The 27958-nt window shown below is 64.2% G+C and overlaps 4 protein-coding genes across 6 annotated transcripts in view; 3 read left to right on the plus strand and 1 right to left on the minus strand.

The window, feature by feature from the left end:
• Nucleotides 1-17: 17 nt before the first annotated feature.
• On the plus strand, nt 18-3759 carry LOC104298199 (flavin-containing monooxygenase 5). Its single transcript, XM_009898243.2, has 8 exons — nt 18-240; nt 448-636; nt 719-881; nt 1125-1267; nt 1678-1877; nt 2249-2598; nt 2920-2992; nt 3095-3759. The coding sequence occupies exons 1-8, from the start codon at nt 109-111 to the stop codon at nt 3438-3440; spliced, it is 1596 nt and encodes a 531-aa protein (XP_009896545.2). The 5' UTR covers nt 18-108; the 3' UTR covers nt 3441-3759.
• A 2844-nt stretch (nt 3760-6603) lies between these two features.
• On the plus strand, nt 6604-11271 carry LOC104298220 (flavin-containing monooxygenase 5-like). The gene is made up of 8 exons (XM_054164931.1): nt 6604-6870; nt 7944-8132; nt 8215-8377; nt 9094-9236; nt 9435-9634; nt 9724-10073; nt 10474-10546; nt 10631-11271. The coding sequence occupies exons 1-8, from the start codon at nt 6736-6738 to the stop codon at nt 11067-11069; spliced, it is 1692 nt and encodes a 563-aa protein (XP_054020906.1). The 5' UTR covers nt 6604-6735; the 3' UTR covers nt 11070-11271.
• Nucleotides 11272-14233: 2962 nt separating this feature from the next.
• PRKAB2 (protein kinase AMP-activated non-catalytic subunit beta 2) lies at nt 14234-18683 on the plus strand. 3 transcript variants are annotated; one of them, XM_009898241.2, is made up of 7 exons: nt 14234-14538; nt 14744-14910; nt 15718-15811; nt 16356-16476; nt 17640-17773; nt 18050-18118; nt 18569-18683. In XM_009898241.2, exons 1-7 carry the CDS (start codon nt 14377-14379, stop codon nt 18644-18646), a joined length of 825 nt encoding a protein of 274 aa, XP_009896543.1. In that variant the 5' UTR covers nt 14234-14376; the 3' UTR covers nt 18647-18683. The 3 variants fall into 3 exon arrangements, with proteins under 3 accessions (XP_009896543.1, XP_009896544.1, XP_054020901.1); XM_009898242.2 differs by having other exon boundaries at nt 16356-16470; XM_054164926.1 differs by lacking the exons at nt 18050-18118; nt 18569-18683 and having other exon boundaries at nt 17640-18015.
• A 961-nt stretch (nt 18684-19644) lies between these two features.
• The window catches only part of LOC104298219 (myomegalin), a 28528-nt gene continuing 20214 nt past the window's right edge, over nt 19645-27958 (minus strand). The window contains exons 18-37 of the mRNA XM_054164929.1: nt 27230-27321; nt 26977-27113; nt 26585-26900; nt 26342-26510; nt 26117-26233; nt 25558-26032; nt 25135-25370; nt 24861-24909; nt 24362-24579; nt 23801-23995; nt 22814-23035; nt 22508-22639; nt 22287-22406; nt 22018-22195; nt 21807-21931; nt 21524-21625; nt 20771-21342; nt 20558-20696; nt 20403-20449; nt 19645-20147 (exon numbers count right to left, since the gene is read on the minus strand). Coding sequence (XP_054020904.1) covers nt 20115-20147; nt 20403-20449; nt 20558-20696; nt 20771-21342; nt 21524-21625; nt 21807-21931; nt 22018-22195; nt 22287-22406; nt 22508-22639; nt 22814-23035; nt 23801-23995; nt 24362-24579; nt 24861-24909; nt 25135-25370; nt 25558-26032; nt 26117-26233; nt 26342-26510; nt 26585-26900; nt 26977-27113; nt 27230-27321 — 3674 coding nt within the window. The 3' untranslated portion in view covers nt 19645-20114. The remainder of the gene's footprint in view (nt 20148-20402; nt 20450-20557; nt 20697-20770; nt 21343-21523; nt 21626-21806; nt 21932-22017; nt 22196-22286; nt 22407-22507; nt 22640-22813; nt 23036-23800; nt 23996-24361; nt 24580-24860; nt 24910-25134; nt 25371-25557; nt 26033-26116; nt 26234-26341; nt 26511-26584; nt 26901-26976; nt 27114-27229; nt 27322-27958) is intronic.

Genomic DNA, 27958 nt, shown 5'->3' on the forward strand with positions numbered 1-27958 from the left:
TCACCTTGGGACCTCTTTGGTGTGCAGGACCAAAACCTTGTGCAGCTGCAGCCCTCGCACCTCAGCTCAGCACTGTGCCCAGGCAGAGCCCCGGTGGTGGAGGGCAGCATGGCGAAGAGGGTGGCCATCATTGGAGGGGGCAGCAGTGGGCTGTGTGCCATCAAAGCCTGCCTCCAGGAGGGACTGGAGCCCATCTGCTTCGAGAGGACTGGTGACATCGGAGGGCTGTGGAGGTTTGAGGTAAGCCCTGCAAGCCACACGTCCTGCTGGGGGCCAGCACCATGGCAGCCAGGGATGAAGGGCAGCTGGTGGGGTGGCACACCGTCAGCCACAACAGGGTGAGCAGGCTGAGGGCAGGGGCTCCATCTCAAAGGACACCACATCAGTCCCAGCCATCCCCCCAGCCACTGTCCCTGGCCGGCACCAAGCCATGCCCCACTCCTGCAGGAGCAGCCCGAGGAGGGACGTGCCAGCATCTACCGCTCCGTCATCATCAACACCTCCAAGGAGATGATGTGCTTCAGCGACTTCCCCATCCCTGAGGACTTCCCCAACTTCATGCACAACTCAATGATCATGAAGTACTTCCGCATGTACGCCCAGCACTTCGACCTGCTGCGCCACATTCGCTTCAGGGTGAGGCAGGCGGGGGCCGGGGAGCAGCGCCAGCGCGGCTGGGGGGTGCAGGGTGCCTGATGCCCGCTCTCCCTGTGCCCAGACCAGCGTGTGCCGCGTCTCCAAGCGCCCTGACTTCGCCAGCACAGGCCAGTGGGACGTGGTGACCGAGTGTGAGGGGAAGCAGGAGGCAGCTGTCTTCGACGCGGTGCTGGTGTGCACCGGGCACCACACCGAGGCACACCTCCCGCTCCACTCCTTCCCAGGTACTGCCCTGCACCCTGACATGCAGAGAAGCCCCAGGAAGTTTGGCTTTGGCAGTCCCTGTTCTCCTTGCTGCTCCTTCTCCTGGCCCCAGCATTTCTCTGCCTTGCTTTCCCTCCAAACGTGGTCCAAAGCCTCACAGGGGGTGTCTGGCAGGGCCAGGGAGTGTCCCCACTGCAATTTCCAGGGAGCTGTCCCTCCGGCCCAGCAGCAGGAAGCCAAGCAGCCCTCTTCCCTGCCCACAGGAATCAAGCAGTTCAAGGGGCAGTACCTCCACAGCCGGGATTACAAGCACTCGGGGGCTTTCAGGGACAAGAGGGTTGTGGTCATCGGGATTGGCAACTCGGGCTCGGACCTGGCCGTGGAGATCAGCCAAGCAGCCAAGCAGGTGAGTCACAGAACCAGGGTTCCAGTGGGCAGCGTGGCCCCAATGGGACACTCCCAGCTCTGAGACAACACCAAGAGCTGGCACAGCCACGGCTCTGTCCCAGCACTCGCTGCGTGTGGCAGTGCCAGCACCCAGCAGTCCCAGCCGCCAGGCGGTGGTGGCAGTTGAGCCTTGGTCCCCTGCAGACCCCTCGGTTTCCAGCCCTGAGTCCCTGCCTGGGGCTGCCCGCGTGGCTCTGCCCCACTTCTCCCTGCTGGGCATCAACCACCACCTGTCTTTGCCCTCTGGCTCTTCGCCCAGCGCTGGGGAAGCACGAGGGGGAGCGATGCCAGGGCAAGGCTGCGTCTCGCCCTCGGCAGCCCCCCCGGGCCGTCGGAGCCCTCAGAGGCAATGCTTGCTTCCGTGCCCAGGTCTTCCTCAGCACCCGCCGCGGCGCCTGGGTCTTCAACCGCGTGGCGGACCAGGGCTACCCCCTGGACATGATCCTAAACACGCGCCTGAAGGCCTTCCTGAGGGACGTGCTGAGCTACTCCCTGGTGAGCGACTACGTGGAGAAGCGACTGAACGCCAGGTTTGACCACTCGCACTACAGCCTCAAGCCAAAGCACAGGTACCAGCAAGCGCTCCCCCTGCCCTCCTGGGACCCCTGCCCCCTTCCCATGGCCAGCCCTGCTCAGGCATCTCCACGCCCCCTGTGCTCGGGCCGGGGTCAAGGCACAGCCTCACAAACCCGGTGCACAGCTGCGTGGCCCCCAGGCAATGCTCAAGGGAGCCACCACCATGCCTCCCATGGACCCTTGGTGGCACCAGTGCAGTGGCAACTGCTGAGCATCCCTAAGGGACCAACCCTCCTGGCAATGAGGATGGCTGGTGCTGAGCATCCCTGGGGACGAGCATCCCCAGAGCACTGAGCAGTGGCTGCAGCAGGACACAGAGCCAGGACACTCACCCCAGGGCCCGATGGCCCCTTGCATCTTCCAGGGTTTTTGACCAGCACCCGACCATCAACGACGACCTGCCCAACCGCATCCTGTCGGGCAGGGTGCAGGTGAAGCCCAACGTCAAGGAGTTCACGGAGACCTCTGCCATCTTCGAGGACGGCACCAGGGAGGAGATCGATGCCGTGGTCTTTGCCACGGGATACAGCTTCTCCTTCCCCTTTCTTGAGAGCTGTGTGCAGGTGGTGGAGAACCAGATCTCCCTCTACAAATACGTGTTCCCCCCTGACCTGGAGAAGCCCACGCTGGCTTTCATTGGCCTCATCCAGCCCCTGGGTGCCATCATGCCCATCTCTGAGCTCCAGTGTCGCTGGGCTACCCGCGTCTTCAAGGGTAAGTGAGGCAAACCTCCTCTGTGGCTGCACCCTGAACCTGTGCTCCCAGACCCAGGACAAATGGTGCCCAGCCCTATCTGGGAGGCAGCAGCCAGCTGTGCCATCCTGGCTGTGAACAATGGCATTTTGTGGTTAGCCAGCCTTCAGCCTGAGCAGCACAGGGACATCTGTACCTTGAGCTCCAGGAACTGCTCCTTCCCATCCCGAGGAGCGTGCACATGCCCCGGGTGCCAGACACCCTGCCACGGTGGTGGCAGCAGGGACACGGCACCCAGGCAAGAGCAGCACCACAGTGGCCGCTTGTGATTATCCTCCCTAGGGCTGAACAAGCTGCCCTCAAAGCACGACATGGAAGCTGACATCCAGCAGAAGAAAGATGCCATAGCAAAGCGGTAAGACCCTCCCTGGGAACAGGGCACCCAGTGCCACCTTGCCGGCACGCGGGGCCTCTGCCAGCTCTGCTGCCGGCCCCAGCCTGCCCTCCCTGCCCACAGGTACGTGAAGAGCCAGCGGCACACCATCCAGGTGGATTACATCCCCTACATGGATGAGCTCGCCTGCCAAGTGGGGGTCAAGCCCAACCTGCTCACCCTCTCCCTCACCGACCCCAAGCTGGCCCTGGAGGTGGCCTTCGGGCCCTGCACGCCGTACCAGTACCGGCTGCAGGGCCCCGGCCGGTGGGCAGGCGCCAGGGAGGCCATCCTCACCCAGCACCAGCGTGTCATCAAGCCCCTGCAGACGCGGCCCATGGGGGATCAGCCCCCAGCCTCCACCGCCCCCCGCCTCTTCAAACTGGTCGGGGCCGTGGCCATCCTCGCCATCATTTTTGCTTACTTGTAGGTGCCCTACAAGGGGGGGAAGGGCAGCTTTGAGTTGTGCCAGGAGGCTGGCCTGCCCCATGGCAGCCTGTGCCCCCCAGTGCTGGCAGGAGCCTTCCTCCTGCCCAGCAACAGCCTGCTACAGCCACACTGCAAGCTTGGGATGCACAGAGCCTCCCCGGCTGCTGAAAGAACATCTCAGTGCCTGCTCTGCGCCTTCCCCCGGGCAGCCTCTGCTGGCAGCAGAGGAGGAAACCTGTTGAGGCCCCAGGTAAAACCCAGCCCCTCTCAGTCAGCACTTCTGCCCCAGCAGGGACATGCTGGGCTTCCCTATCACCCACAAGCCAACTGTGCCACCAGTGGCACACCGAGTGGCGAGGGCCCAGCAGCCTTGTGGCTGGATAAAAGTATGTGAAATGGAGCGGCTGTCTGACTCCTTACTCACACCAGCTGCCCTGCGTGCCAGGGGCACGTGGCTTTGAGCTCCTGTCAGCAGCACACCTGCGTGGCAGCGTGGGCAGCAGGCACACACCCCCACCCCCCTGTCTGCCCACAGCCCTGCCCAGGCTGCGTGCCGCCGCGCCGCGACACAGCGGGCACAGCAGAATGGCTCAGTGCCACCCTTGGCACCTGCACACAGCCCCTCTGCAGGATGGCTGTGTGGATCGTGGAGCCAGAGTGGTGACAAGGGGTGCTGGCCACTACACTCCAGAGCTGGTGTGGCTTCCAGCCAGCAGGGAGCCAAGCACCTCCTTGGCATTGTTTGCCACGCCATGTCCTGGCAAAACCTGGGCCATGGCCACCGCACTCGGGAAGTGCCTGAGCAGCATCAGCGTGGTTAAATGTTTACAGAGCCTGATGAGCCCCTTGGGGAGGGTGGGTGTGGGCAGGAGGAGTAGCATGGAGGTAGGAGAACCTGTAGATCATGTCTAGAGTAAGTGTACCTTGCAACACCCCAGCTAAGCTGGGTCATGCAGACAGCACCGGGACAACCGCTCCCAAATGAGCAGCACCACTTGCGACCCACCAGGCTCTGCACACCACTGAGGCCCGGGGTGGGAGCAGGGAAACTGAGGCACAAGGTGCCATGACCCACTGTCACCGCTGCACAGCTCCTGCCAGCCCACAGTCTCCCTGTGAGGTGGGTGGTGGCACCCACAGGAGGGTGCTGGGACAGTGAGAGGTGCTGCAAACACTTGTGGCTTAATCCTGAACCAGTAGGCAGGGCAAGGTGCCAGCAGGGCCACGCTGTGCCCCACTCTCGCAGGAGCACCCCGGGGAGGGCTGTGCCAGCATCTACTCCTCTGTCCTCTCCAACACCTCCAAGCAGATGATGTGCTTTGGTGACATCCTTACCCCCAAGGGCTTCCCCACCTACATAGAATCATGGAGTGGTTTTGGTTGGAAGAGACCTGTAGGACCATCAGGTCCCACTTAACACTGCTAGATCAAGCCTGTCCCATGTCCCCAGGGGCCACAGCTCACGGCTTTTAAACACCTCCATCCCTTCCCTGGCAGCCTCTCCCAGGGCTTGACAACCCTTTTGGTGAAGAAGTGTTTCCTAATGTCAACTCTAATCCTCCTCTGGCACAACGTGAGGCCGTTCCTCTTGCCCCACCACTTGTGTCTTGGGAGAAGTAGCCAGCAGCCAGCTTGCTACAACCTCCTTCCAGGTAGTTGTAGGGAGAGACAAGGCCTCCCCTGAGCCTCCTTTTCTCCAGGTGAAATAGCCCCATTTGCCTCCAACAATCCTCATGAAACTTGTTCTCCAGACCCTTTGCCAGCTTTGTTGCCCCTCTCCAGCTGTGCTCCAGCACCTCAGTGCCCTTCTTGGGCCGAGCTGAATGCAGCATTCGAGGCGTGCCCTCACCGGTGCCAAGCGCAGGGGCACGATCCCTGCCCTGCTCCTGCTGGCCACACGATTCCCGATCCAGGCCAGGGTGCTGTTGGCCTTCTTGGCCAGCTGGGCACACTGCTGGCTCGTGTTCAGACAGCTGCTGACCAACGTGCCCAGGTGCTTTTCCACCAGGCAGCTTCCAGCCACTTGTGTCCCAAGCCTGTAGTGTTTGTGGGGTTGTTGTGGCCCAAGTGCAGGGCTCAGCACCCAGCTTTGTTGACCCTCATGCCACTTGCCTCAGCCCCTCGATCCAGCCTGGCCAGATCCCACCAGAGACTTCCTGCCCTCAAGCACATCAACACTCCTGCCCAACCCACTCTGCAGACTTACTGAGGGTGGCCTCAATCCCCTCCTCCTGGCCCAAAACTGAGCCCTGGGGAGGATATGTCCAACTCCAAGATCATGGAGTACCTCCACGTGTGCCCAGCGCTGTGACCTGCTCTGCCAAATCCACTTCAGGGTGAGATGAAGCGGCCCAGGGCAGGAGGGAAGGCAGCAGCAGTGGGGCTGGGGAGTGCAGGGTGCCCGATGCCCACCCTCCCTGTGGCCAGACCAGACCCTGTCATGTGCCCAAGCACCCCAGCTTTGCCACCATGGGCCAGTGGGACGTGGTGACCAAGAGCAAGGGGAAGCAGAAGGCTCCTGCCTTTGACACTGTGAGCATGGGCACCTGGCACTGCACCAAGGCACACCTCCTGCTCAGCACCTTCCCAGGTACCATGCTGCAGGCTGCTCGGCTAGGCCCCCACACCCCTGGGACCACTCTTCTCTCCAGCTTAGCCCTTACCCCACTCTGCCTGCTGCAGAAAATGCCTGCCCAGGGTAAGGCACCAGGTGGGGCTGCAAGGTCCTATTTCTGTCTTGCCCATTGCGGTAGCTCTTGCCATGCCAACACCTAACCTAGGTGCCCTGCTGGCAGGTGTCACCACTGCCAGCTCATCTCTCCCACCAGACACAGGCTCCCTGAGCTGCTGGCCACGCACCTGCTGGGCTCTCCATCTCCTTGGCACGGCTTGAGAGCTCAGCACTGGTGGAGCCCTTTCCTCCTCCGAGAATCCTCCGGGTTTTTTCCACACCACGGCATGACAAAATCTGCACCATGTCCACATCTTGGCCACTGCACCCAGGAAGTCCTGGGGCAGCTCTGGCATCATTTAAGCGCTTACAAAAGCTAACGAGCCCCTTGGGAGGGTGGGCAAGCGTGGGCAGGAGCTGTGGCAAGAGGCAAGGGAATATCGGGTCTGAAAGGTACACATCTTGCGACGCCCCAGCCGAGCTTGGCTGTCACAAGAAGCATGGGCACGGCCACCCTCAAATAGGCAGCACCTCAAATGACCTGCCAGGCTCCACACAGCCCTGAGCGTGCTTCACCCCCAGCAGAGGCTTCCCCAGCACCCCTGCCGGCACCGCACCGCAGGACATGGCTAACCAGCGAGTCGCCGTCATCGGTGCCGGCGTCTCTGGCCTCTGTGCCCTCAAATGCTGCCTGGATGAGGGGCTGGTGCCCACCTGCTTCGAGAGGAGCGGGGACATCGGGGGGCTCTGGCGCTTCGAGGTAAGCCCCGTGCTGTGCCGGGCTGCCCCGCGGCAGCAGCGCCGACGGGATGGGGACTGGCACCGCTGCCCTGCTCTGCGGGCGGGGGCAGGCAGGACTCCAAGGGAAACCACAGGACAGAAGAAATGCTGCGGCTGCAGGAGGTCCCCGCGGCGCCGGCCCCAGGGGGCTTATCCCCTTCCAGCACGGCAGACCTCCCCAACGACCTTACCCCAGGGCTTGCTCCTCCAGCTCAGCCCTAGCCCTGTTCATCCCTCCCTTCCAGGACTTGTCCATCCCTTCCCCTGCTGTTTTGCTTTTGGACCCCTCCAAGCTTTCCTTCTCACCCTGGCTCTATTCGACCCTGCTACTCGTGCCAGTCCATACTGCCTAGCCCCCTGCTCGTTTCTCTCCCTGCTTCGGTGTCGCCTGCCCATGCAGACGTACCGGGTGCTGCCTCCTCTGTGCCCGGGCTCTCCCCAGAGCCCATTCCTGACCCCACCTGCCGAGGCTGCTGACTTCTCCCCCTGGGGAGCCGCCAAGAAGACAAGCAGAACCATCATGTCCCACTGCTTGAGTGGGAGAGTCTGGGGAGAAACACTGCACCATGCTAGCGTGCGTTCAGGGGTGGCTCAGCTACAGACTGCTGCTTCTGCCCACAGTGGGTCAGAAACGTGGCTGGCAGAGTAGAACCAGGGCAGCAGTGCACAACTGCCAGGGAAGAGACCCAGTGAGCGGCAGCAGCCACTCAGCTGGCAGCACCATAGCTGGTTAAGCTAACAGCAGGACCCAATGAGGCAACCAGGGCACTTGCAGCTGTGGGAACAGATGTCCTTATGAGGGCCTGGAGCAGGACTGGGGAAACCGAGGCACAAGACTCCACAATCCACTGTCACCACTGCATGGCCCCAGCCTCTTTCCCTCTATTGCTGGGTGGGTGGTTGCACCAACAGCAGGGTGCTGGGTAGAGGGGAAGGTGCTACGACCACCTGTGGCTTAATTCTGCACCCCCAGGCAAGGCACAGTGCCAGGCAAGGGCGGGCAGGCAGCCCAAGGCTCCCTGGCCGGCACCAAGCCATGCCCCACTCCTGCAGGAGCAGCCCGAGGAGGGATGTGCCAGCATCTACCCCTCTGTCATCATCAACGCCTCCAAGGAGATGATGTGCTTCAGCGACTTCCCCATCCCTGAGGACTTCCCCAACTTCATGCACAACTCAATGATCATGAAGTACTTCCGCATGTACGCCCAGCACTTCGACCTGCTGCGCCACATTCGCTTCAGGGTGAGGCAGGCGGGGGCCGGGGAGCAGCGCCAGCGCGGCTGGGGGGTGCAGGGTGCCTGATGCCCGCTCTCCCTGTGCCCAGACCAGCGTGTGCCGCGTCTCCAAGCGCCCTGACTTCGCCAGCACAGGCCAGTGGGACGTGGTGACCGAGTGTGAGGGGAAGCAGGAGGCAGCTGTCTTCGACGCGGTGCTGGTGTGCACCGGGCACCACACCGAGGCACACCTCCCGCTCCACTCCTTCCCAGGTACTGCCCTGTGCGCTGCTCGTCTGCTCCCTGTCCCCCCTGGGACCACCCTTCTCTCTAGTTCAGCTGCCACCCCACTCTGGCTGCTGCCCAGCATGCCTCCACGGTGGGATTGCATGAGCATGCTTCTGTCTCACCCATGGTGGTGGCTGCTGACACACCAACACCTGAACAAAGTGCCTTGCTGGCAGGTGCCCCCACTGCCACCCCACCAGTCAGGCTCACCAAGCTGCTGGCCACACATTCTCTGGGCTCTCCAGCCTTGGTGGCAAGGCTTGAGAGCTGGTGATGCCCTTCTCCTCTGGGTGCCAGGCAAAACTGTGTGGGAGACCTGCAGCTGTGGAGACACTGTGTCTGAGGAACAGGCTGGAGCCCACCCTCACCGGGGCCTGCACAGACCCTGGCTGCTCCTCTTCCCCCAAACCCTGGCACTGGCAGGAAATGCAGGAGGATTTTCGTATGGGAACACAGAGGTCTCCAGTCCAAGCTCTGCTCCAATCCAGAGCAGCCCCAGAGCAGGATGCTCAGGGCCTCACTGAGCATCTCCCAGGCTGGAGGTGCCACCACCTCTCTTGGCACCATCTCAGGATTTCACTGCTCCCATTGGTCTCGCTGGCCCCAGCCTGTTCCCAAAACACACCAGCAGGCCAAGCAGGGGGACAGCCAGCTGCTGCCCCACATCCCTGCCTAGCACAACTTCCCTCTCTCTCTTCCAGGACTGGAAAAGTTCAAGGGCTGCTACCTGCACAGCCGGGACTACAAGAAGCCACAGCCCTTTTCAGGGCAGCGGGTGGTGGTGGTTGGCATCGGGAATTCAGGGGTTGACATCACAGTGGAGCTGAGCCACACAGCCAAGCAGGTGGGCAGAACCCGGCAGGCATCCAGCAACCCCCTAGCATGCCTTGAGGGGTCCGTTCTTCCAGCACCCCCTCCCCTCGCAACAGGGGTGGCTGTTGTGGTCCCTGCGCTAGGAGCATGGCAGGGGCCCAGCCCGGTCCCAAGGGTGCTGCCAGGCCAGCACCTCTCCTCTCCTCTCCTCTCCTCTCCTTCCTGCCAGGTGTTCCTCAGCACCAGGCGCGGGGCCTGGGTGCTGCACCGCGTGGGGGACGACGGGTACCCCTACGACGTGCTCTACATCAGCCGCTTCTACCAGCTGCTGCAGTCCTGGCTGCCCCTCAACGCCTTCACTGCCCTCGTGCAGAGGAAGCTGAACGCCCGCTTCAACCACGCGCTCTACGGCCTGAAGCCCCAGCACGGGTGAGCGCCCCAGCAGCGCCCGAGGGCCTCACCGCGCTGCTGCCCGCCCCAGGGCCAGGCTCCACACCACCTCTGCCTCTGCCTTCCAGGTTTTTTGACCAGCACCCGACCGTCAACGACGACCTGCCCAACCGCATCCTGTCGGGCAGGGTGCAGGTGAAGCCCAACGTCAAGGAGTTCACGGAGACCTCTGCCATCTTCGAGGACGGCACCAGGGAGGAGATCGATGCCGTGGTCTTTGCCACGGGATACAGCTTCTCCTTCCCCTTTCTTGAGAGCTGTGTGCAGGTGGTGGAGAACCAGATCTCCCTCTATAAGCTTGTGTTCCCCCCTGACCTGGAGAAGCCCACGCTGGCTTTCATTGGCCTCATCCAGCCCCTGGGTCCCGTCATGCCCATCTCTGAGCTCCAGAGTCGCTGGGCTACCCGCGTCTTCAAGGGTAAGCGGGGCGGTCTGGAAGGATGCAGCTGGGCTCTCTCAGCTGTGGCAAGGCTGGGTTGTTCAGCTGGTGGCATCACCTCACACTTTGCCTCCCTCCACTTACCTGTTTATCCTCATTTTGCATCTTCATGGGGACAAAAATCATCACTGAATTTTGCCACAAGCCTTGCTCTCATCTTCTCTTGTGAGGTCCTGCTGCCTGCAAACAACCTCCCCCCCTTCCTTTCCCGCTGTTACTTTCTTTGCCCATGCTTCCCACTTTGCTTCTGATGTGGTGCTACCTCCCCAAAGTCCCGAAGGCTTCCACGTGTGAGCAGAGGCCAGGCTGGGCTGCTGAGCCAGCCAGACCACTGCAGGAGCACAGCCCTCCCTCAGACTACAAACCTGCTCTTCCCCAGGGCTGCACAAGCTGCCACCTCTGGCCGACATGCTGGCTGACATCACACAAAAGAAGGAGACAATGGCCAAGCGGTAAGGACCCTGCGCGGGCACCGCCTCTGCCACTGTTACCCCATTCCCTCGCTGCCGGCCCCAGCCTGCCCTCCCTGCCCACAGGTACGTGAAGAGCCAGCGGCACACCATCCAGGTGGATTACATCCCCTACATGGATGAGCTCGCCTGCCAGGTGGGGGTCAAGCCCAACCTGCTCACCCTCTTCCTCATCGACCCCAAGCTGGCCCTGGAGGTGGCCTTCGGGCCCTGCACGCCGTACCAGTACCGGCTGCGGGGCCCCGGCCGGTGGCCGGGCGCCAGGGCAGCCATCCTCACCCAGTGGCAGCGTGTCATCAAGCCCCTGCAAGCCAGAGCCGGGCGCCGGGCTGCCTCCTCCGGATCCACGCCCCACATCTTCAAGCTCCTCTTCAGCATTGGTTTGATCCTGGCCATTCTTTCCTATGTCTCTCTCGTTAAGCTAAAATGGAGGGGCAGTAGAACCACCTCGCAGCTTTCCTCCTTGCCTCTGGGCACTCTGGGTGGGTCTGCAGCATCTCCCTAGGCTGCTGCCTCGTCGGGACGCACACAGGGAGTCAGTTCCTTGAAGGTGCAGCCCGGTCGGTGCCACCTCCCTGCTGTGCCCTGGCCACACCAGGTCTCGGCAGGGGCTGCTCCGAGGACAGGGCTGGCTCCCCTTAATCCTGGCCCGGCAGCTCCACGAGCTGTACCTGTGGGCGAAGCCAGCATGGAGGTGGTTAGCAAATCGGGAGCTCGGCCGGCCGGGGCGCCCCGCGAACGAGCAATAAAGCTTGTCCCCCCCGAGGGGACCGGAGACCACACCGCGCGGGCGCTCCCTCTCTCCAGCGTCTGTCCCGAGGCGTCTGTCCCGCGTGTGCCGGGGCTGGCCAGCCCCCCCTCTGCACCCCGCAGCCGGCCTGCTGCCCGCCCAGACAGCTCACGTCACAGCCTACCCCGCAGCCCAGCAGCCCAAACCCCCGGGCACGCCGAGCCCTTCCCCGCCACTCCCGGGCCCCAGCCCCAGCCCTGCCCTCAACCGACATGGCCGCCCGCCAGCTGCGGCGCAGGTGAAGCCGCAATGCCCTCATCCACCATGCCCGCGCGCCGGGCCACCCGCCCTCAACCACAATGGGCGCGTCTGCCCTCAAGAAACATGGCGGCTGCCCGGCGGCTGGTCCGCGGCGGGGGCGGGGTGGGGGCGCGGCCATAGAGCGGCGGGCGGGGGCGGGCCAGAGCGCCCCGCAGAGGCTGGCGGCGGCGGCAGGGGGTGTCGCCATTTTGGACGGAGGCGGAGAGCGGGGCGGCGGCGGCCAGGTGGGGCCGCGATCGGGGCCGGGCCGGGGGGTACCGGCGGGGTGTCACGGCCGGCCGGGCGCTGCTTGGCCGGGAGGAGACGGTGCGTGAGGCTTGGCCGGGCTCCCCAGCGGGTGACACGGCCCCGGGAACGGGCGGCCTGGATCCCTCGTTTGTGGCTGACCGCGGCCGGCTCAGCCCCTTAGGAGGGTCCTGTCCCTTGTCGGTGCGGCCCGCTCCTCCTCGGGGCAATGGCAAGCGCCGGCTCCAGGGCAGGGGAGCGGGCGGCGGGCCGAGCATGACAGCTCTGCTGCAGCCTGCCGGCGCGGCGCGGCTCCGGCGCGGGAGAGGCTCTGCGCTCTCGGCACCCACAGCTTCACCGCGACCTGGCGGCTGGAGTCTGCACCCCCTCTCCGAGAGAGGCAGCGGGGACAGTCCGCCTTCCCGGGGTGGTTCCGGCCGCAGCTGGCTGTGGGTGCTCTGCGGGGACCCCAGCCCTGCCGCGCAGCCCTGCCGGCGGCTCCCAGCGCTGGCGGCTGCCGGGGCAGCGGCCGCGGGCGGGACGCGTGGCGGGGGCACGGCTGTGCTCCGCGCGTGCGGGGCGGCCGAGCGGGGCGGCGGGTGGAAGCGAGCGGGCTTCGGGATCCCGCCGGCCCGCACGCACCTGACTGCGGACTGCAGCCTGCAGCCGCCGGCGGCTTGCCGCCAGGCTGGCAGCGGATGCACGGAGACACTGCAGAGGTTTTGCTTGGGCTTTGGTTTGGGCAGCGTTTCCATCGGTGACTTGGGCAACTTGTGTCACGCCGTCGGAGCTGTGCCGCGCTGCAAGGGCTCGTCTGAAGGCGCGGGGGGTTGAGGCAGAAGTTCATTCGGTGGAGCCGAGCACCACAGGTTGTGCTCCAGGCGCTCCCCGCCCGGCAGCAGCACGCCCGTGTGTGCCGTGCGGGCGTGGGGTGGTCTTGTCCGCATGGGGTTTGGATGTCGTGTGCCAGAACGGAGCCATTGCCTGGGAGAAACCTCGGGAGGTGTTTGGAGAGTGTGACTTGCAAGGGGCAGCCAGAAGGACTGGATTCCTTTCGGAGAAGAGAAAGGGAAGCTTTCACATGAGTTAACACATGCATGTGCCTCCGGGTTTGCCCGGGCACAAGGCAACGTGCAGCTTGTCCTGCCTGTAGATGAGCGAGGGAGCCGTAGTGGAGGTACTGGGGAAGGAGCTCCTCCACAGCAGGCCTAGTGGCACGGGGCAGGGCTGTTGAGGAGCTTGCTGAGCCTTCTCCAGGGAAGAGGGGAAGATGTCACAGCGAGCTGACCCGAGCAAGCTCGTCTGACCTGGATCTTCATGTGCGCTTGATCCTCACTGGGCGGGGGTGGGAGTAAGGGTTAGCTGCCCTCTTGAGCTGCCTTTTAACCCTCAGGGTTTAAGAAATACTTCAGTAATTGCTCCATAATGTTCTAAAGCCTGGTTTGGCTGGCAGCCTTGCCTGGCACCCTTCATATAACTTGATCTTTGGAACAAATCCCCAAATGTCACCACTAAGCACTCGAGGCAGGGCTGGCTGTCCTGCAGAGCCCAGCATCAGCACAGTGAGCTGCAAAGCAAGCCTGGGGACGGGGCGAGAGCCCAGCTCCATCTCCTCTGCTGCAGACAGGGGACAGCCTGCAGAGCCCCATGGGGCTTGCCATGGCTTTGCTGTTTGCCCTGGGAGGTGTGTGGCTGTTCATAGCTGGGGGCTGTATGGCCAGTCCTGTTTTGCATGCTCTGAGCTGGGTGAGGCTGGGGACGGTGGCCCACCTCCAGCTTAGATGGCACTGAGTCCTGTGCCTCTGAATGTCCAAGCAGACCCCAGAGTGCCCGGGGCGGTGCCACCGGTGAGGGTCAGAGCCAGCAGGGCCTCCTTGCTGTGCTGCAGCTGACAGGGTGACACAGCCAAGTGCCACTGGGCGCCGGGCCTCTTGCAGATGGCACAGCATTAGCCCCAGAGCCTGGCCAGGCTCCAGCTCGGATGATTCCACTCAGGCAGGCTGAGTGCTCCCGGCCACCTTCGCCGGGCGCGGGGCTGTGCGGGGCTGCCTCTGAGCACTTGGAGACCTGCTGGGAGCTGTTTCACAGTTGCTGCTTTCACTCTGGCTGCTCTCTGGCTGCAGGGCTTTGTCTGCCGAGCCTGGCCGGGAGGCTGTGGCAGAGGCTCTGCTCACGCCCAGCAGTTTGTTTGCCAGCAAAGGTCGGCTTTATTTTCTCCTCAGACCCTCCTCTCTGCAGGCTGCTGAGGGCTTTGGGGCACGCAGTGTAAGTTTTGGAGCCCACCACTTCCCAGCTGAACTGGAGTGATGGGTGTCAGGACACAGCTATAATTAGCCCGGGCTCTCTGGTTTGTTATCCCCCTTCAGCTGCCAAACTTGGCAGCGGCGGTGAACTTTGGGCCTTTTTTAGGACTGCTGTCAGCGTCTCCTGGCAAAGATGATGGGGAAATGGCGCCTTTGCTCCTCTCCTTGTTGCCAGAGCCCATGGGCACAGGCAGATGGCATCCTCTGTCTCTCCCAGGGGCTGCTGAGCCGCCATGGGAAACACCACCAGCGAGCGAGCGTCCGGGGAGCGGCACGGCTCCAAGTCCCACCGCTCGGATGGCTCCGGCACCCCCCACTCTGCCAAGGAGCACCCCCACAAGATCATGGTGGGCAGCACTGATGACCCCAGTGTCTTCAGCTCACACGACTCCAAGGTAAGGGCTGCCCTCTGGGGCCCTGGCTGGGGCTTCAGCTCACTGGTTGTGTGGGGCTGCGCTCCTGACCACACGAAGGGCCTGTGGAGGACTGGCAGGCTGGAGGAGCTCATGTCTGGGATGTGTAGGTGAGCTGGTGGAGGCCCAGGGGAAGTGAATGTGGTCCTGTTTGTGTCTCAGTCAAGCTCTGGCTTGCTTTGCTCAGATTCCTGGGGACAAGGAGTTTGTGTCCTGGCAGCCTGACCTGGAGGAGGCAGTGAAACCATCCCAACAGGCTCGTCCCACTGTCATCCGCTGGGCTGATGGGGGCAAAGAGGTCTTCATCTCCGGCTCTTTCAACAACTGGAGCACCAAGATCCCGCTCATCAAAAGGTAGCTGGGCCCTCAAGTCATCTTACTCTTTCTCAGGGGGTGTTTTCCCTTCCCTGTGCTAGCTGCTGCTCCCTTTGCTCTCCTGGCTTTTCTCACTTCAGCCAGGCTGGAGCAGCAGAGCACAGACACGTCGTCAGCTGCTTCCCTGGGTGGTTGTGCAGTGGGAGATTAGAAAAGAGAGAGCCCATTTTGCTTGCCCAGCTGGCAGTCCTGGCAGCAGAGCCCTGCCCAGGTGTGCAGCAGTCCTCTGGAAGTTGTCAGCTCTTGCCTTCACTATGGCCTTACCCCATGCCTAGTTGTGCTGTTGCCAGCAGGGCTTATTTCTTTGCTCCTCTTAGGTGTTCTAGCCCTAGTGATGCTCTTGCTGTTCTGCAGTACATCTGTAATGTCTGCAGCAACACTGTGTAGGACTCTGGGCCTAATCCCAGCAGAGCACCTGGGATGGGCTTATCCCAACTGCAGGCTTCGCAAACAGAGCCTCCCCACCTGCTGCCCGTGCCCCACAGTGCCATCCAGGGTTAGATGCTCTGCCCACACCCCCTCCCCGCTGTCTGTCACATCAGCTTTCCCTGGGCCTGCAGGGCTGGGCTGGCTGCTGTGCCCCTTGCTGCTGGAGCCTCGGGGTCTGAGCTGCTCTGAGCGCTCATGCCTCGTGGCCATGCCTCGGGTCCGCGGCGATGCAGAGGGCCTTGGGGCCGAGGCGCTGGGCAGGGTGTGACCAAGTGCTGTTTCCTGGGAGCCTGGGGAAGGGCAGCACCCAGAGCATCAGTAGGGTAATGCTGTCTCCTGTCTGCTCTCTCTGCACAGCCACAATGACTTTGTTGCTATCCTGGACCTCCCAGAAGGAGAGCACCAGTACAAATTCTTCGTGGATGGCCAGTGGGTCCATGACCCATCCGAGGTAGTGTTCAAAGCTTTATCCCTGTAGAGCTCATCTTCTTCAGGGGACTGGACATGATGTAACTGGGGCAGAGGGGCAATGGGAAGAGCAGAGGGTACCTGCCAAAACAAAGGGGCCATGTCCATCCCACGAGTGCTACCACAGGCTGGTTCCTCTGGCCTCAGACGTGCTCCATGGGAGAGTTTTGGGGGTACTGAGGGGCAGGGAAACACCAGAAGGTCTTTAAGTCCCGTTTAGAATTGGCTACATGGGAAGGTGGGCCTTGGGGTCAGCAGGCTCTCCTTCCCAATGAATCACAGTAGCAGCATGGGAAGGAGAGAACACTCAGTAGCAGGATGGAGGATGGAAGCAGGAGGTGATGTAGGAACCTGGGAGTGTAAGGAAATCCTCCCAGGGCACACAGCAGACATCTGCAAGCGCAGAGCAGAGGCAGGCAGCGGCCACTCGTGCTCTGAGGTCATGGCCCCTGTGCTGGGAGGATGCAGGCAGCATTGAGTGTGCTTCAGCTGGAGCTGGCCATAGGAAGACTCTTGGCTCTCTGCAGCCCGTGGTCACCAGCCAGATGGGGACAATCAACAACCTGATCCACGTCAAGAAGTCTGACTTCGAGGTGTTCGACGCGCTGAAGGTGGACTCCCTGGAGAGCTCAGAGACCTCAGGTCGGGGTGAGTTGCATTGCAGCTTTGCATGAGCCACTGGCCACCTCCTCTGCCCCAGGGCTCCCTGCCCTGGGGGGAGCAGCCCCCTGAGCACCCAGGAATAGTGGTGTTTGGCTGCATGAGCTCGGCAGCCCGCAGCTGAGGCCTTGTCCCCTGGAGGGGCTGTGCTGGTGGAAGCTCTCCTGTGCTAGCACTGCCCCAGGGGCCCTGTGCTGAGGTGGCCACTGCAGCCTGGTGGCGGTGGGGAGCAGCAGCCTCTCTGCCTGCTGAGCTGTGAGTAAGTCATCTGATCGGGGCTGCAAGCCAGGCAAGGGCAGGACCCAGGTTATTTTCAGCAGCTACTCTTGACTGTCATGCCAAGGTAATTTGTCCTGGCCCTAGCTCCTCAGAAGCCTCCCTCTGCACTTGTGTTACAGCAGCAGGTTAGGTTACCACGCCGGCAGCGGCAGCGGCTCGGGGCGTGGAGCTGGCAGGTAGCTCAGACAGGTTTCAGCCCGGGGCACCCTGACTGGGGCCTGCTATCCCTGCTGCCAGCCCCACCTCAGAACCAGCTTAGCTCCATGGCCTTGCCCAGCCTTGCCCAAAGATGCCTCGCTGGGAGGCAGCCAGCCAGACGCAGCAGGTCCGGGCGGGTGGAGCCTTTCTGGGTGCTGCTTGCTCCAACCCCATCCGTTCAGACAGGGCCAGGGCACAGGGCCAGTCCAGCTTCCAGCAGCCACAGCTCCCTCACACAGGTTGAGCAGCTGCTCAGTCTGGGCTTCCCTTCCTCATGAGGCAGTCCTACAGCACACAAGAGTGTGCAGTTGTGCGGCTTGCTGTGCCCCTGCTGCCAAGGGTACAGCTCTGGGGCAGGCTGGCTGCTTGCTGCAGGGAGGGGGACCCCACTGTGCTGAGAGCCACGTGTAGAGGTCCCAGGGCAGATGCCAGGGGGTGTTTGGGGGTGTCAGTGCACGTACAGCTTACAGCCCTGCTTGGAAATGCCCAGGGCCTGCCTGGCTGCCCCTTCTGCTGCGCAAAGGCTGAGCTGCTGCTGCAGGATTCGTGGCCATGGCTTGTGGATGATGTCTGTGCCTGAAAGACCCTGCTGGGTTCTGCCAGCTCTTTGGGAGCTGCTCTGTGCTCGCTGGCTCTGCTTGTGCCATGTCATGTCTCATCCTTCTCTTCTCCAGACTTATCCAGCTCCCCCCCCGGGCCTTACGGCCAGGAGATGTACGTGTATCGGCCCGAAGAGCGCTTCAAGTCCCCTCCCATCCTCCCCCCTCACCTCCTGCAGGTCATCCTGAACAAGGACACCAATATCTCGGTGGGTGACGGCATGCAGCACACACGCAGTGCCACACTGGTGGGAAGGGGAGTCCTGGCTGCAGGGAGCCCCTTGGCTGGGGCCTGGCTCTTGGCTTTTCCCATTAACCACACTGGCTTAGCCCCTTGCTCTGCCTGGTGCTCAGCTGAGCTCTGTTCCTGTTCAGAACAGCCAGAGACACCAGCAGCTCAGACTGCCTGAGCTGGCAGCTGCCTGTGCTGCCAGGGCTGGTGGGATCAGGGCTGCTGCTCCCCTGTGACATTCCTTTTCTCCTAGTGTGACCCTGCGCTGCTGCCCGAGCCCAACCACGTCATGCTCAATCACCTCTATGCGCTCTCCATCAAGGTAAGGGCAGCTCCCCCTGGGCTGCTGGGGTCTGGGGGGAGCTGGCCTGGCTCCCAGGAGCCCACAGCACCTGCAGCAGAACGTAGACAGCTGGTGGGTGCAGGTTGGTGGTGCAGGGAGCAGCAGGCCCACATGCAGCTGGCTGCCCAGGGAGGTGTGGCACAGGCAGGGCTGCAGGTTGTATTTTCTTTACAGTTCCCTGAAGCTGCCTCCCTGCAGCAGGAGCCAAGCAGCCCTGGGGCTCCTGCTGTGTGCCAGACCCCCCCCTTGTTCTGCCCCAACTCCCTGTCCTGGGTGTTGGGTGTGTCGTGCTGGCTCTGAGAGTTAGTGCAGCAGGGGCTGGGGCTGCAGCAGCTGCTTCCTGCTGGCCGCCCCAAGGCGGTGGCACAGGCTGGGTGGCACAGGCAGGCTGCCCTGCGCCCTGGCCCCCGCTGACGCTGTGCCCCGCAGGACGGGGTGATGGTGCTGAGCGCCACGCACCGCTACAAGAAGAAGTACGTCACCACCCTGCTCTACAAACCCATCTGAGCCCAGGCCTCGCCCGCCCCCGCAGGACACCGAGCGCCGCCGCAGGACACCGAGCGCCGCCGCGTCTGCACGGGCCGGGCCCGGCGCTGGGAGCTGGCTGCGGGCTCCAGCCTGCAGCCCAGGCGCGCCGCGGCGCTGTCCCGTGCTGCCGCTGTGGCTCGCTTTGACTCTCGGTCTCTGCCCACCCACAGCTCCCCTCGGCTTGTGCCAGCCTCTGGGGCCACGCTGCTGCTCACCAGAATAGCCTTTCCTCACGCCCAACACGGAAAGGGCTTCACCCTACCCATCTTCCCCAGCCTGCAAGGGCCCTGAGATGGTCCTGGCACTGCCACCAGCCCGAGCCTCCAGGAGCATCTTCTACCTGCTGAACATTACTGTGCAGTCCTGGTGCCGAGCCTCCCAGGCCACAACGATCCCTAGGCCTCTGGGACGTGCCAGCTTGCCACCTGCCCCCTGTGCTGCAGGGGCTAGGGGGCTGCCCTCCCCCTTGTGCTCCCCAGCTTTGAGGAGGACTCTGAGCTCTGGCTGCAGCCCCATCCCCCTGCCAGGTTCAGCGTGGAGCCAGCGGGAGCGAGGGTACAGCTGGACACTTGCCTGCTGCTGGGACAGAACCATCAAGGACTGAGTGCCCTGTCCCCACCCCTGAGTGCTTCTGCAGGGCAGGACTGACTGCATCCCAGCCCGAGGGACAGCTGCACATGCCCATGCTGGAGGGGGCCTGGGGAGAGCGAAGCCAGGCAGGGAGCCCAGGCGCCCGGCTCCCCGCCTGCTGCCAGAGCAGTGCCACCTGCCAGGGTTTTATTTATTACACTATTTATTGTTCTTGCTGCTGCTGCAGAGTGTTGGCAGGGGGCTCCAGAGCAGAGGTGGAGGGAAGGGAGCAGCCAGCAGGGCACGGAGCTGCCGTGGGGGTGCTGGGGTGGGACGGTGCCTGCAGGGAGCGCGGGGAGGCGAGCGTGGCTGCGGAGAGGGGCACGCCAGACACACCACGACCCAAAGGAAGCCTTTATTGGGGACTCTCCAGCCACTGAACACAACAGGGCCTTGCTTACATCTTCCTCCCGCCCTGGGGCCCCCGGGGAGCCCCCAGAAGGCAGCTCTGATGGCTTTGGCTATGTACATATACACACACCCACAAGCAGGCAGCAGGGGCAGAGGGGACCAAGGAGTGGTAGCACAGCAGGCTGCGAGGCCCTGCTCTGAGCACCGTGGACACAAGAGGGGTGAGCACTAAAGCACAGGGCAGGCAAAGCCCAAGCCAGCAGCTGCTGCTGCACTGTCAGAGGCAGGTGGAGGACACAGAACCACCACAGCAGCCCAAACCCACCAGGTGTGCAGCCCTGGGCACCACAGGCACCTGTCCCCCGTAGCCCTCGACAGCAGCAGGGACAAGGTCCGCTCCAGCCTGGCGTGGCAGCCACCAGGCTCTTCCATGGCAGGCGGTGTGGCACCCTGCCTTGCCTCGGGCTCATGCAACGGGCAGGGCCTGCTGGGCCTTCACCTGGCAAGAAATCGTGTGGCATGAGGGGGAGCAGCACCAGGGCAGGCCTTTGCCAGGGGCCCCCGTGCCCTTGGGGCCACAGGCTGGGGACAGCCAAGGAAAATGGGTCCCTGTGTTTGCAGAGACATGCTGCGTTCAGCTGGCCCCTCAGTGCCCCTGCCGGCAGAGCACGGGGTGTCGGCCGCCTGTGCCCATCCTCGGGGCACCAGGGCTCACCGCAGCCCCCATCCCACACCGGTGCCAGGGCAAACTCACCTCCAGGTTAGTCCTGGCCTTGCGCAGCACGTTGTGGGTCCTGGACACTGCAGGGCAAATGGGGCCAGTAAGGTCTCTGTGCTTGGAGCCACCCCGGGCTACCAGGCCAGCTTGGCCCTGCCTTCCCACAGCAAGATGCCCCCTGGGCCACGTACACTGAGTGAGGATGAACTGCTCCATGCTGTCCTTGAGCTGGGCCGTGCTGCGCAGCCGCCTGGCTGTGCTCTGCAGAGCCTCCTCCCTCTCGGAGAGCTGGGCCCTCAGTGCTGCAATCTCACCCTGCAGCTCCTGCTCCTGGGGCCAGGCAGGTGCAGTGAGCTGCCAACACCCAGCCCCACTGCCCCTCCGGCCCCTGGTCTAGTGCTTACCTTGCCCTGGTGCTGGGCAGGGTTGATGGGCAGCATGGTGCTCCAGAAGGCAGCCAGGAGAGATGTGCACTCCTCCAGGATGCGATGCAGGGTGCTGGTGCTGCCCCAGAGGTGCCTTGTGCCCACCCACCCCAGGGCCTGTGGGAGAAGGGTGCGGGAGCAGGTGCTGCCAGGGCACCCACAGCCCGCTGCACCTGGGCACTGGCCATGCCCAGCCCAGCATGGCAGGGCCGAGCCAGCCACAGTCCCCAGGCCAGAAGCTCCCTGCTGCTTGCCAGCCCTGCAAGCCTCGAGGCTGGCACTGGGCTCAGGAGCCGCTTTAGGCACGGTCCAGGGAGGGCTTGGCCCCCAGCTGCCACCAGCCCTGTCCTGCCCACACTTTACCTCCTTTCCCGGGAGCTGGCAGTTGGGCAGCCCCCGTGCTGGGTGTGTGAGACAGCTGAGCTCCTGGGCCAGCTGCTTCCCTTCCAGGAGGTGATGCTCCAGGGCCCGGTAGGTGTCCAGGCGGCAGACAGCATGAGCCCCTGGCAGCTCCTCGCTCTTCCTCACCAGGGGGGCTGTCCCGCCGGGGGCTGTGGAACGAGCAGGGTTGGGTGAGGACTGCTGCCTTATCCCCCTATGGCCTTCCTTGTCCTATCCCAGGGGCTCGGCGCCGCCCACGGCTCTCCACCCTTGCTCAGCAATGTTGCTGCCGTGAGTTGGTCAGGCCTCGGCGCCCCCTGAAGCAGGTTGGGGGCAGGTTCCGGTACCCACCGTCCGTCTGCGGGGCCACCGGCGTGTCAGAAGGCAGCGGGGAGAAGAGGGAAGCCTCTGAGCTGGTGCCAACATCCCGCACCGGCGGGGACGGGAAGCAGCCTGCAAGAAGCAGCATCTGAGCCGCTGCTGTCAGCCCTGTGCCGGGGGCTGTCGGGGGCCTGCCTCTGCTCCTTGCCTGCCAGCAAGGCCACCACCTTTCCCCCTGCTGCCTGGACAGGGGAGGGACGTGGTACCGCTCAAGGGCAGCAGAGGTGGTGGGCTGGGCACGGGTGGGGAGTACCTGCACGGGGCTCAGCAGCCGGGCCAGGGAGGCTCTCATAGACGTGCAGCTCGGCACGCAGCGTCTGCAGGAGCAGGCGGTGCTCTTCGCATTGCTGCTGCAGGAGCGTCACCGTGTGCTGCAGCCTGCAGAGGGGTGGCGCACGTGGGTCCGGTGCCAGCCGTGCCACGCAGCCCGGCTAGCCCCAGAGCCGTAGCGCCCCACGCCTCACCTGTTGTTGTCCTCCTGCAGGGAGCGCCGCTCGTCCCGCAGCCGTCGGACGCCCTCCTGGCGCTCGGCAAGCTCCTCGGCCAGCCTGCGCTGGTCCCCGCGCCGCTGGCACAGCTCTGCCTCGGCCTCCCGTGCCCGGGCACAGGCAGCCAGCAGCGCCTCCTGCACCCGCGCCAGCTCTGGGGACAGAGCACACAAGTGTCAGCGGCACCCGGCCCAGCCAGCGCTCTCCGGGATGCGGGGCTGGGGTCCCTGGTGGCCCGGCCCTACCCTGGGCGAGGTGGTCGCGCTGGAGCCGCAGGCTGCGGTTGTCCTCACGCAGAGCCTGGTTCTCCCCACTCAGCTGCAGCCCCGGCTCCGCCGCCTGCCCACCGACATCACCGGGCAATCCTGCACGGGGGGACGGGCGCTGAGTCTTTCTCCCTCTCTGCCACGCACAGGGCGAGCCCCCTCCCCGTGCAAGGGGGTCTGGCCCCACAGCAGCACCGTACCGCTGGCCTTGCCGGCCGAGGCCAGGCGGCGTTCCAGCTGCTCCCGGAGCCGGTCGTTGGTGCAGATGGACTCCTCCAGGCGCTGGCGCAGGCTGCGGATCTCCACCAAGTGTTCCTCCAGCAGGTCTGCCCCTGCCGCAGCCGAAGGGACCGTTCAGGGCAGGAATGGCTTTGCCATCTGCCACGTTCCATCCCCGCTGCCCTGCCCCATACCAGAGCCACGTCCTGCAGCCCTTCAGCCGGGGCTCCTCCTTGTTCCCCCACTCCCACCCAGGATTCTCCTGTGCTTGCCAACGTGGACCTTACCTGATAGCTTCTGGCTGGAGGGGTACCCGGATGGCAGAGCCCCACAAAGTGGCTGGCTGGGAGGGGGCACATCCCAGCGGGTGTGGGGGTGAGCGGCCCCAGGGCTCCCAGCCAGGCTCTGCAGCACACCGTGTGGGCAGGGCAGGGCTGGGGCTTTGCTGCTCTCTCCGAAGGGGCCCAGTGCCACTGTGAGCTTTGCTGGCTCCACAGGCAATGCCACACCTGCACGCACAGGGCAAGGTGGTGAGGAGGTGGAGAACGATAGGCAGGGAGGAAGAATGAGGGTAGCACACTTCCACCACATGCTGTCTGCCCCCTTCTCACTCTGCCCAGCAGTGCAGCCCAACAGCCACCTGTGGTGATACCCCAGCACTGACCTCCTGCCCCAGTCGAACAGATTCCCCTCGAAGAGCAGGGACTCTCACAGGCCTTAAGAATTACATCAGCTGGAGGGTCTCAGCCTGGCTCCTAGACAGCACTAAGCACACCAGCCCTTTCCCAGAGGCCCTAAGATGTGCAAGTGCCCTCACCAAGGGCCAGTGCTGCTTCATTCTGTGCCCATCCCATCCACCAGGCCTACTCTACAGTGCAGAATCAATCACTCAGGTTGGAAGAGACCTCCAAGACTACCAAGTCCAACTGATCACCCAACCAGATCTGAATCCCCACTGTGCCCCCAGCCAGAGCGACTGGATCCAACCCCAAAGCAGGAGCTCCAGAAAGCAGAAGGGCTGGAGCAGGACAGGCAGGTCAGAGAGTATGGGGGGCCATGCAGCATGGCACAGCACGGCAGGCAGGGCACGGCACGGCACGGCAGGCAGGGCACGGCACGGCACGGCACGGCACGGCAGGCAGGGCACGGCACGGCACGGCACGGCACGGCAGGCAGGGCACGGCACGGCACGGCACGGCACGGCAGGCAGGGCATGGCACGGCACGGCACGGCACGGCAGGCAGGACCAAGCCCATGGCAGAGGCAGTGCTCACTTTCTCCCAGCTGCTTCCGGAGCACTTGCAGCTCCTGCTGTGCCTTGGCCAGGGAGCAGACAGGGGGCCCACAGCACCCCAGCAGGGGGGGTGCTGCAGGAGTGGGGGGCCCGGCAGGCAGGAAGGGGGGCAGCCCAGGGGCCAGTGAAGGCAGGGAGGCACTAGCAGGTTTGGAAAAGGACTCAAAGGGAAAGCCTAGAGATAGGAGAGAGATGGGGAGAGATGTCAGCGAGGCCCTGGCTCAACCTGGCAAGGACCTCTCCTCCCCAGGGGCACTGTGGACCCTGGCACACCCCAAGCAGCTGAGGGACCTCGCTGGAGATACTGTGGGCTGGGCCAGACCGCAGAGAGCTGGTCACAGCCTTGCAGGGCTGTGGTACCACAGCAGGACTCCTGAGATGCTCCCCTACAGCCTCAAGCGCTGTGTGCTCACCCTCCCAGGCTGGCACTGGGAGACAATGCCACGCAGGCAGCCCCTGCCCAGGCCTGAGGAGCATCTACTGCTGCAGGGACCCACATGCTGCAGAGGGGCTGCATGTGCCCAGCAGCACCCCACGGTACCTGCCGGCTGGGCAGGCTCCTCGTGGCACTGGCTGCACTCACTGGCTGCATCCCCATCGGAGCAGGGCTCCAGCCCCTCAGACACGAAGGAGGAGCTGATGGCAGAGCAGGAGGACTCGGAGGGGGGGAGGCTGCTGCCTGGCGACTCGCAGCGCTCCTGCAGCTTCGCCTCCAGGCTCTCGATCACCTTCTCCTTCTCCTGGAGCTCTCGGCTAAGCCTGTGGGGATGACCAAGCACCGGGCTGGGCAGGGCAGCGCAACCTCCGTCCCATGGCCCTCCCCACTGCACTGTGCACACCCCAGCAGTGCACCCCACACGCTGCAATCCACCTGGATGGAGCCATGGTTTGAGCAGCCTGAGCCTGACACTTGCCACCCCCAGAGCAGAGGGAGCCCCAGGCTGTCCACCTGAAGTACAGACCCCAAGGCTCCCCAGACCCCTAGCCCAAGAGTACAATTAGCCCATGGGGCTCCCCAAGCCCTGCCTAGGAACAGGTACCTCAGTGCCAGGAGTTCATGGCTGGTATTATCCTCCCCATCTTGTCGATCTGAGAAACCAAGCCAGAGAGGAGCCAGTCACCATCTGCATGCCCCAGGCTGCCCATCCCCAAACAGAGGCACACGCAGCAGGACAGGACAGCCCCTCTCAAAGCCGGCAGCCACACAGCACAAAGTGTCTGAATAGCCCCAGCCCCCCACAGCACTCGTTAAAGCATCCCTTCCTAGCCTGCTTCACCCCGCGGGGCCCAGCCCTTCCCCACAGAGGTACTTACTGGTGCCCAGCTTGTCACTGAGCCTCTCAGCCAGATGCCTGCCCTGGGCCAGCTGCTCCCGGAAGCCCTGCCCCTGGTAGTAGTCGATGTCAGCGCCACGGAGAAGGTCCTCAAAGGACCGCAGGGCATCGCGCAGGTGCTGGGCCAGGCTGCGGCTCACCCCACGGCCCTCCCGCAGCGTCTGCCGCAGGTGGGAGAGCTCCCGAGCCTGAGCCTGGATCAGTGAGTCGTATTTCCTAGGAGAGATGTGCAAGGGGTGAGGCCACAGGGCTGCGAGACCCCCGGGAGCGCAGCGAGCAGAGTGCGCACTGCCCACTGCCGCTGCTCCGTCTCACTGCGCAAGCCCCCCGGGAGCTCGGCTGCGAGCACAGCAAACACCCTGGCACCCCCAGCCCCTCCTGCTCCCAGACCCCATCGCCATACCCTGGCCAAGTGGCAGACTGCAGCTCCTTAGGCAACACTCCTCCCAGCTTGGCTGCGGGCAGCTGCGCCTCGAGGAGGGCAACGCGGCGCACCAGGTGCTGCAGGTCACGGTGGGCACGCAGGGCAGGCGGGCAGAGGGTGCTGTGCCCGTCTGACTGCCAGCCCTCGTCCTCATCCGTGAGGCTGTGGGCCGAGGAGGCCAAGGCCGTGGTGCCCGGCGGGGGGCGCTCAGCACCGGAGGTGTAGCCACTGGTGAGGGAGATGGAGCGGGCACGGCGCTGCAGGCTCTGGATCACCTTGTTGGCATTGAGAAGCTGTGCCCTGAGGTCCTGGATGTGCTGCTGCAGGGCCCCCACGTCCGCTGGGGCCGTGGCTTTCCGGGCAGCCTTGCCTGCCCTGGGCACCCCTGGCCGGTATGGGGATGCCAGCTCCTCACCCAGGCTGGGCTCACTGAATACATCTGGCTCCTCACACTCTGCAGAGGGAGCAGGGCACGGTGCCACTTCCCCATGCCAGCTGGGCAAGGCACAGGGACCCCCGGAGCCCCGACCCTCCTTACCAGGGCTGGTGGCCTCATCCCGGTCAGCCTCGGTCTCGCTTCGCCCACAGGTCTCATAGCCCAGGTCCTGGAAGTCCACCTGCACCTGCTTGCTCAGCTGCTGCGCCTGGGGCTCACCTGCGGGCAGCCCCCACCTCAGAGGCCCGGGCGGGACCCACCACCCTGCCCCCGCACAGCACAGGGCTCCACAGACCCTGCCCTGCCCCCGCTGGGCCTTTAACTCACGGAGGAGGCTGTGGCACTTCTCCAGCTGCTCGGCTTGTGCCCGCACCATGGCCTCCGAGGCAGCAAGCTTGTCCTGCAGCTCCTGGCACTGCCTTTGGCCCTGGGCCACCTGAGACCGGAGCTCTGCGCCCAGTCCTGACCAGCCCCCACCAGAGACCGTGCCCTCTGCCTGCCAGAGGGGAGACAGGATGTGAGCTCCCCATTTCCACCCCCAGCCCAGCCCCCTGTGCCCAGGGCACTTACACGGCTCCCATCCTCTCTCCCCGGGGTACCAGGGCAGAGTTTCTTGGCCACGTCGTCCCGGGCCCGTGCCTCCAGCGCCGGCCGTTTGGCAGGCAGGGTTCCCCTCTCTGCCGGCATCCCCTGGCCGTCCCCAGTGCTGCCGGCTGGGCGCTCCCTGGGGGCACTGCGGCTCTTCCTCTGCGCTCTGCGAGGCTCAGGGGCCAGGGGGCTGCCCGGCCCAGCCTCCTCCTGCTCCCCGTTGTCCAGCAGCGACGTGGCTTCACCCATCTGCTCCTTGAGCTCCGCGTTCTCCAGGCACAGGCTCAGCATCGCCTTCCTGGGGACACAAGGCACGGTGAGGGGCGGCCGGAGGCCAGGGGCCGGGCACCCACTCCAGCACCCAGGGCTCTTGCCTCATGTGGGAGACAGAGGAGAAGCCAGCTTCCTCCAGCTGCACCTTCAGCTCCCTCAGCTCCTCCTCTGCCCGCAGCTCCTGTTCCAGCATGGGGGATGCTGCGCTCCTCCTTCCCTTGGGGGTCTGGGAGCTGCTCTAGAGAGACAAAGAGGGGACAGGCACATTTCCAGAGGGGCCAGGACAGAGTCTGACAGTGGTGTAGAGCCCACCCCTGCCACCCCTGCTCCCAGTGCTGTGCTGCCACGACTCACGTGCTGGGTTGCCATGCCTTGGGCTGCCTTCTCCTTGCTGCTGTCAGTGAGGTTGGTGCTGGCATCATCAGCATCTGTGCCTGTGGCCTGACCTAGAGAACAGCACAGCGCAAGGAGGTGCTCAAAGCAGTGACAGTGGCAGCATCGCCTCTGTCCCATGCTCGGTGGTGCTCACAAGTCCTGTGGGCAGCCCCAGGGCAGGTGCCTGCTCTCCTACATGCCTGCTGTTGGGGTGCTTCCACAGCTCTCCCCACGCTCCCTGTGCCCTGCCACACCTTCTCTGCATGCTGGAGCTCCAATCCAGCCCCCTGTGCCTGCAGCCCCAGGGGTGGCACCTGCCCCATCCACATCTCTGCCTTCACCCCAACACACATGCAGACATGCTGCCCACCTGCAGCCCCTTCACAAGCCACAGCCAGCAGCAGCATATTCTGGGTCAGGCTGGCACTGTCCCAGTCAGCAGGGACAGCTCAGGGCAGGCACCAACAGTCCCCCAAGCCCTGCAGTCCTGTGTGGCACTGGGCTCCTCCCAAGCCTTGGGGTGCCAAAGGGACCCTTGTGTCCCACCCCACAGTGCACAGGGGGTGTGGGCCCACCCTGCCCCCCCAGAGCTGAGCTGGGGGCATGCTTCTCTGCCTGGACACCGCTCTGCTCCGGGCCTCCTACTGTAAAGCCCCAGGCGAGGGCTTGCACCCCTTGTCTGGACAGCTTTCCCCCCACTCAGCCTGC

The sequence above is a fragment of the Dryobates pubescens genome, chromosome 11 (assembly GCF_014839835.1).
Source record: "Dryobates pubescens isolate bDryPub1 chromosome 11, bDryPub1.pri, whole genome shotgun sequence".
Classification (NCBI taxonomy): domain Eukaryota; kingdom Metazoa; phylum Chordata; class Aves; order Piciformes; family Picidae; genus Dryobates; species Dryobates pubescens.

What these genes read in the sequence shown, in the direction of transcription:
- LOC104298220 (XM_054164931.1), top strand. Translation starts at nt 6,736, where the DNA reads ATGGCTAACCAGCGAGTCGCCGTCATCGGTGCCGGCGTCTCTGGCCTC. An exon ending in GGGGGCTCTGGCGCTTCGAG is followed by an intron (nt 6,871 to 7,943) that starts GTAAGCCCCGTG and finishes CCACTCCTGCAG; the next exon opens with GAGCAGCCCGAGGAGGGATG. An exon ending in AAGGAGACAATGGCCAAGCG is followed by an intron (nt 10,547 to 10,630) that starts GTAAGGACCCTG and finishes CCCTGCCCACAG; the next exon opens with GTACGTGAAGAGCCAGCGGC.
- PRKAB2 (XM_054164926.1), top strand. Translation starts at nt 14,377, where the DNA reads ATGGGAAACACCACCAGCGAGCGAGCGTCCGGGGAGCGGCACGGCTCC. An exon ending in TCAGCTCACACGACTCCAAG is followed by an intron (nt 14,539 to 14,743) that starts GTAAGGGCTGCC and finishes TGCTTTGCTCAG; the next exon opens with ATTCCTGGGGACAAGGAGTT. An exon ending in CTCAGAGACCTCAGGTCGGG is followed by an intron (nt 16,477 to 17,639) that starts GTGAGTTGCATT and finishes TCTCTTCTCCAG; the next exon opens with ACTTATCCAGCTCCCCCCCC.
- LOC104298199 (XM_009898243.2), top strand. Translation starts at nt 109, where the DNA reads ATGGCGAAGAGGGTGGCCATCATTGGAGGGGGCAGCAGTGGGCTGTGT. An exon ending in CCCGCTCCACTCCTTCCCAG is followed by an intron (nt 882 to 1,124) that starts GTACTGCCCTGC and finishes CCCTGCCCACAG; the next exon opens with GAATCAAGCAGTTCAAGGGG. An exon ending in AAAGATGCCATAGCAAAGCG is followed by an intron (nt 2,993 to 3,094) that starts GTAAGACCCTCC and finishes CCCTGCCCACAG; the next exon opens with GTACGTGAAGAGCCAGCGGC.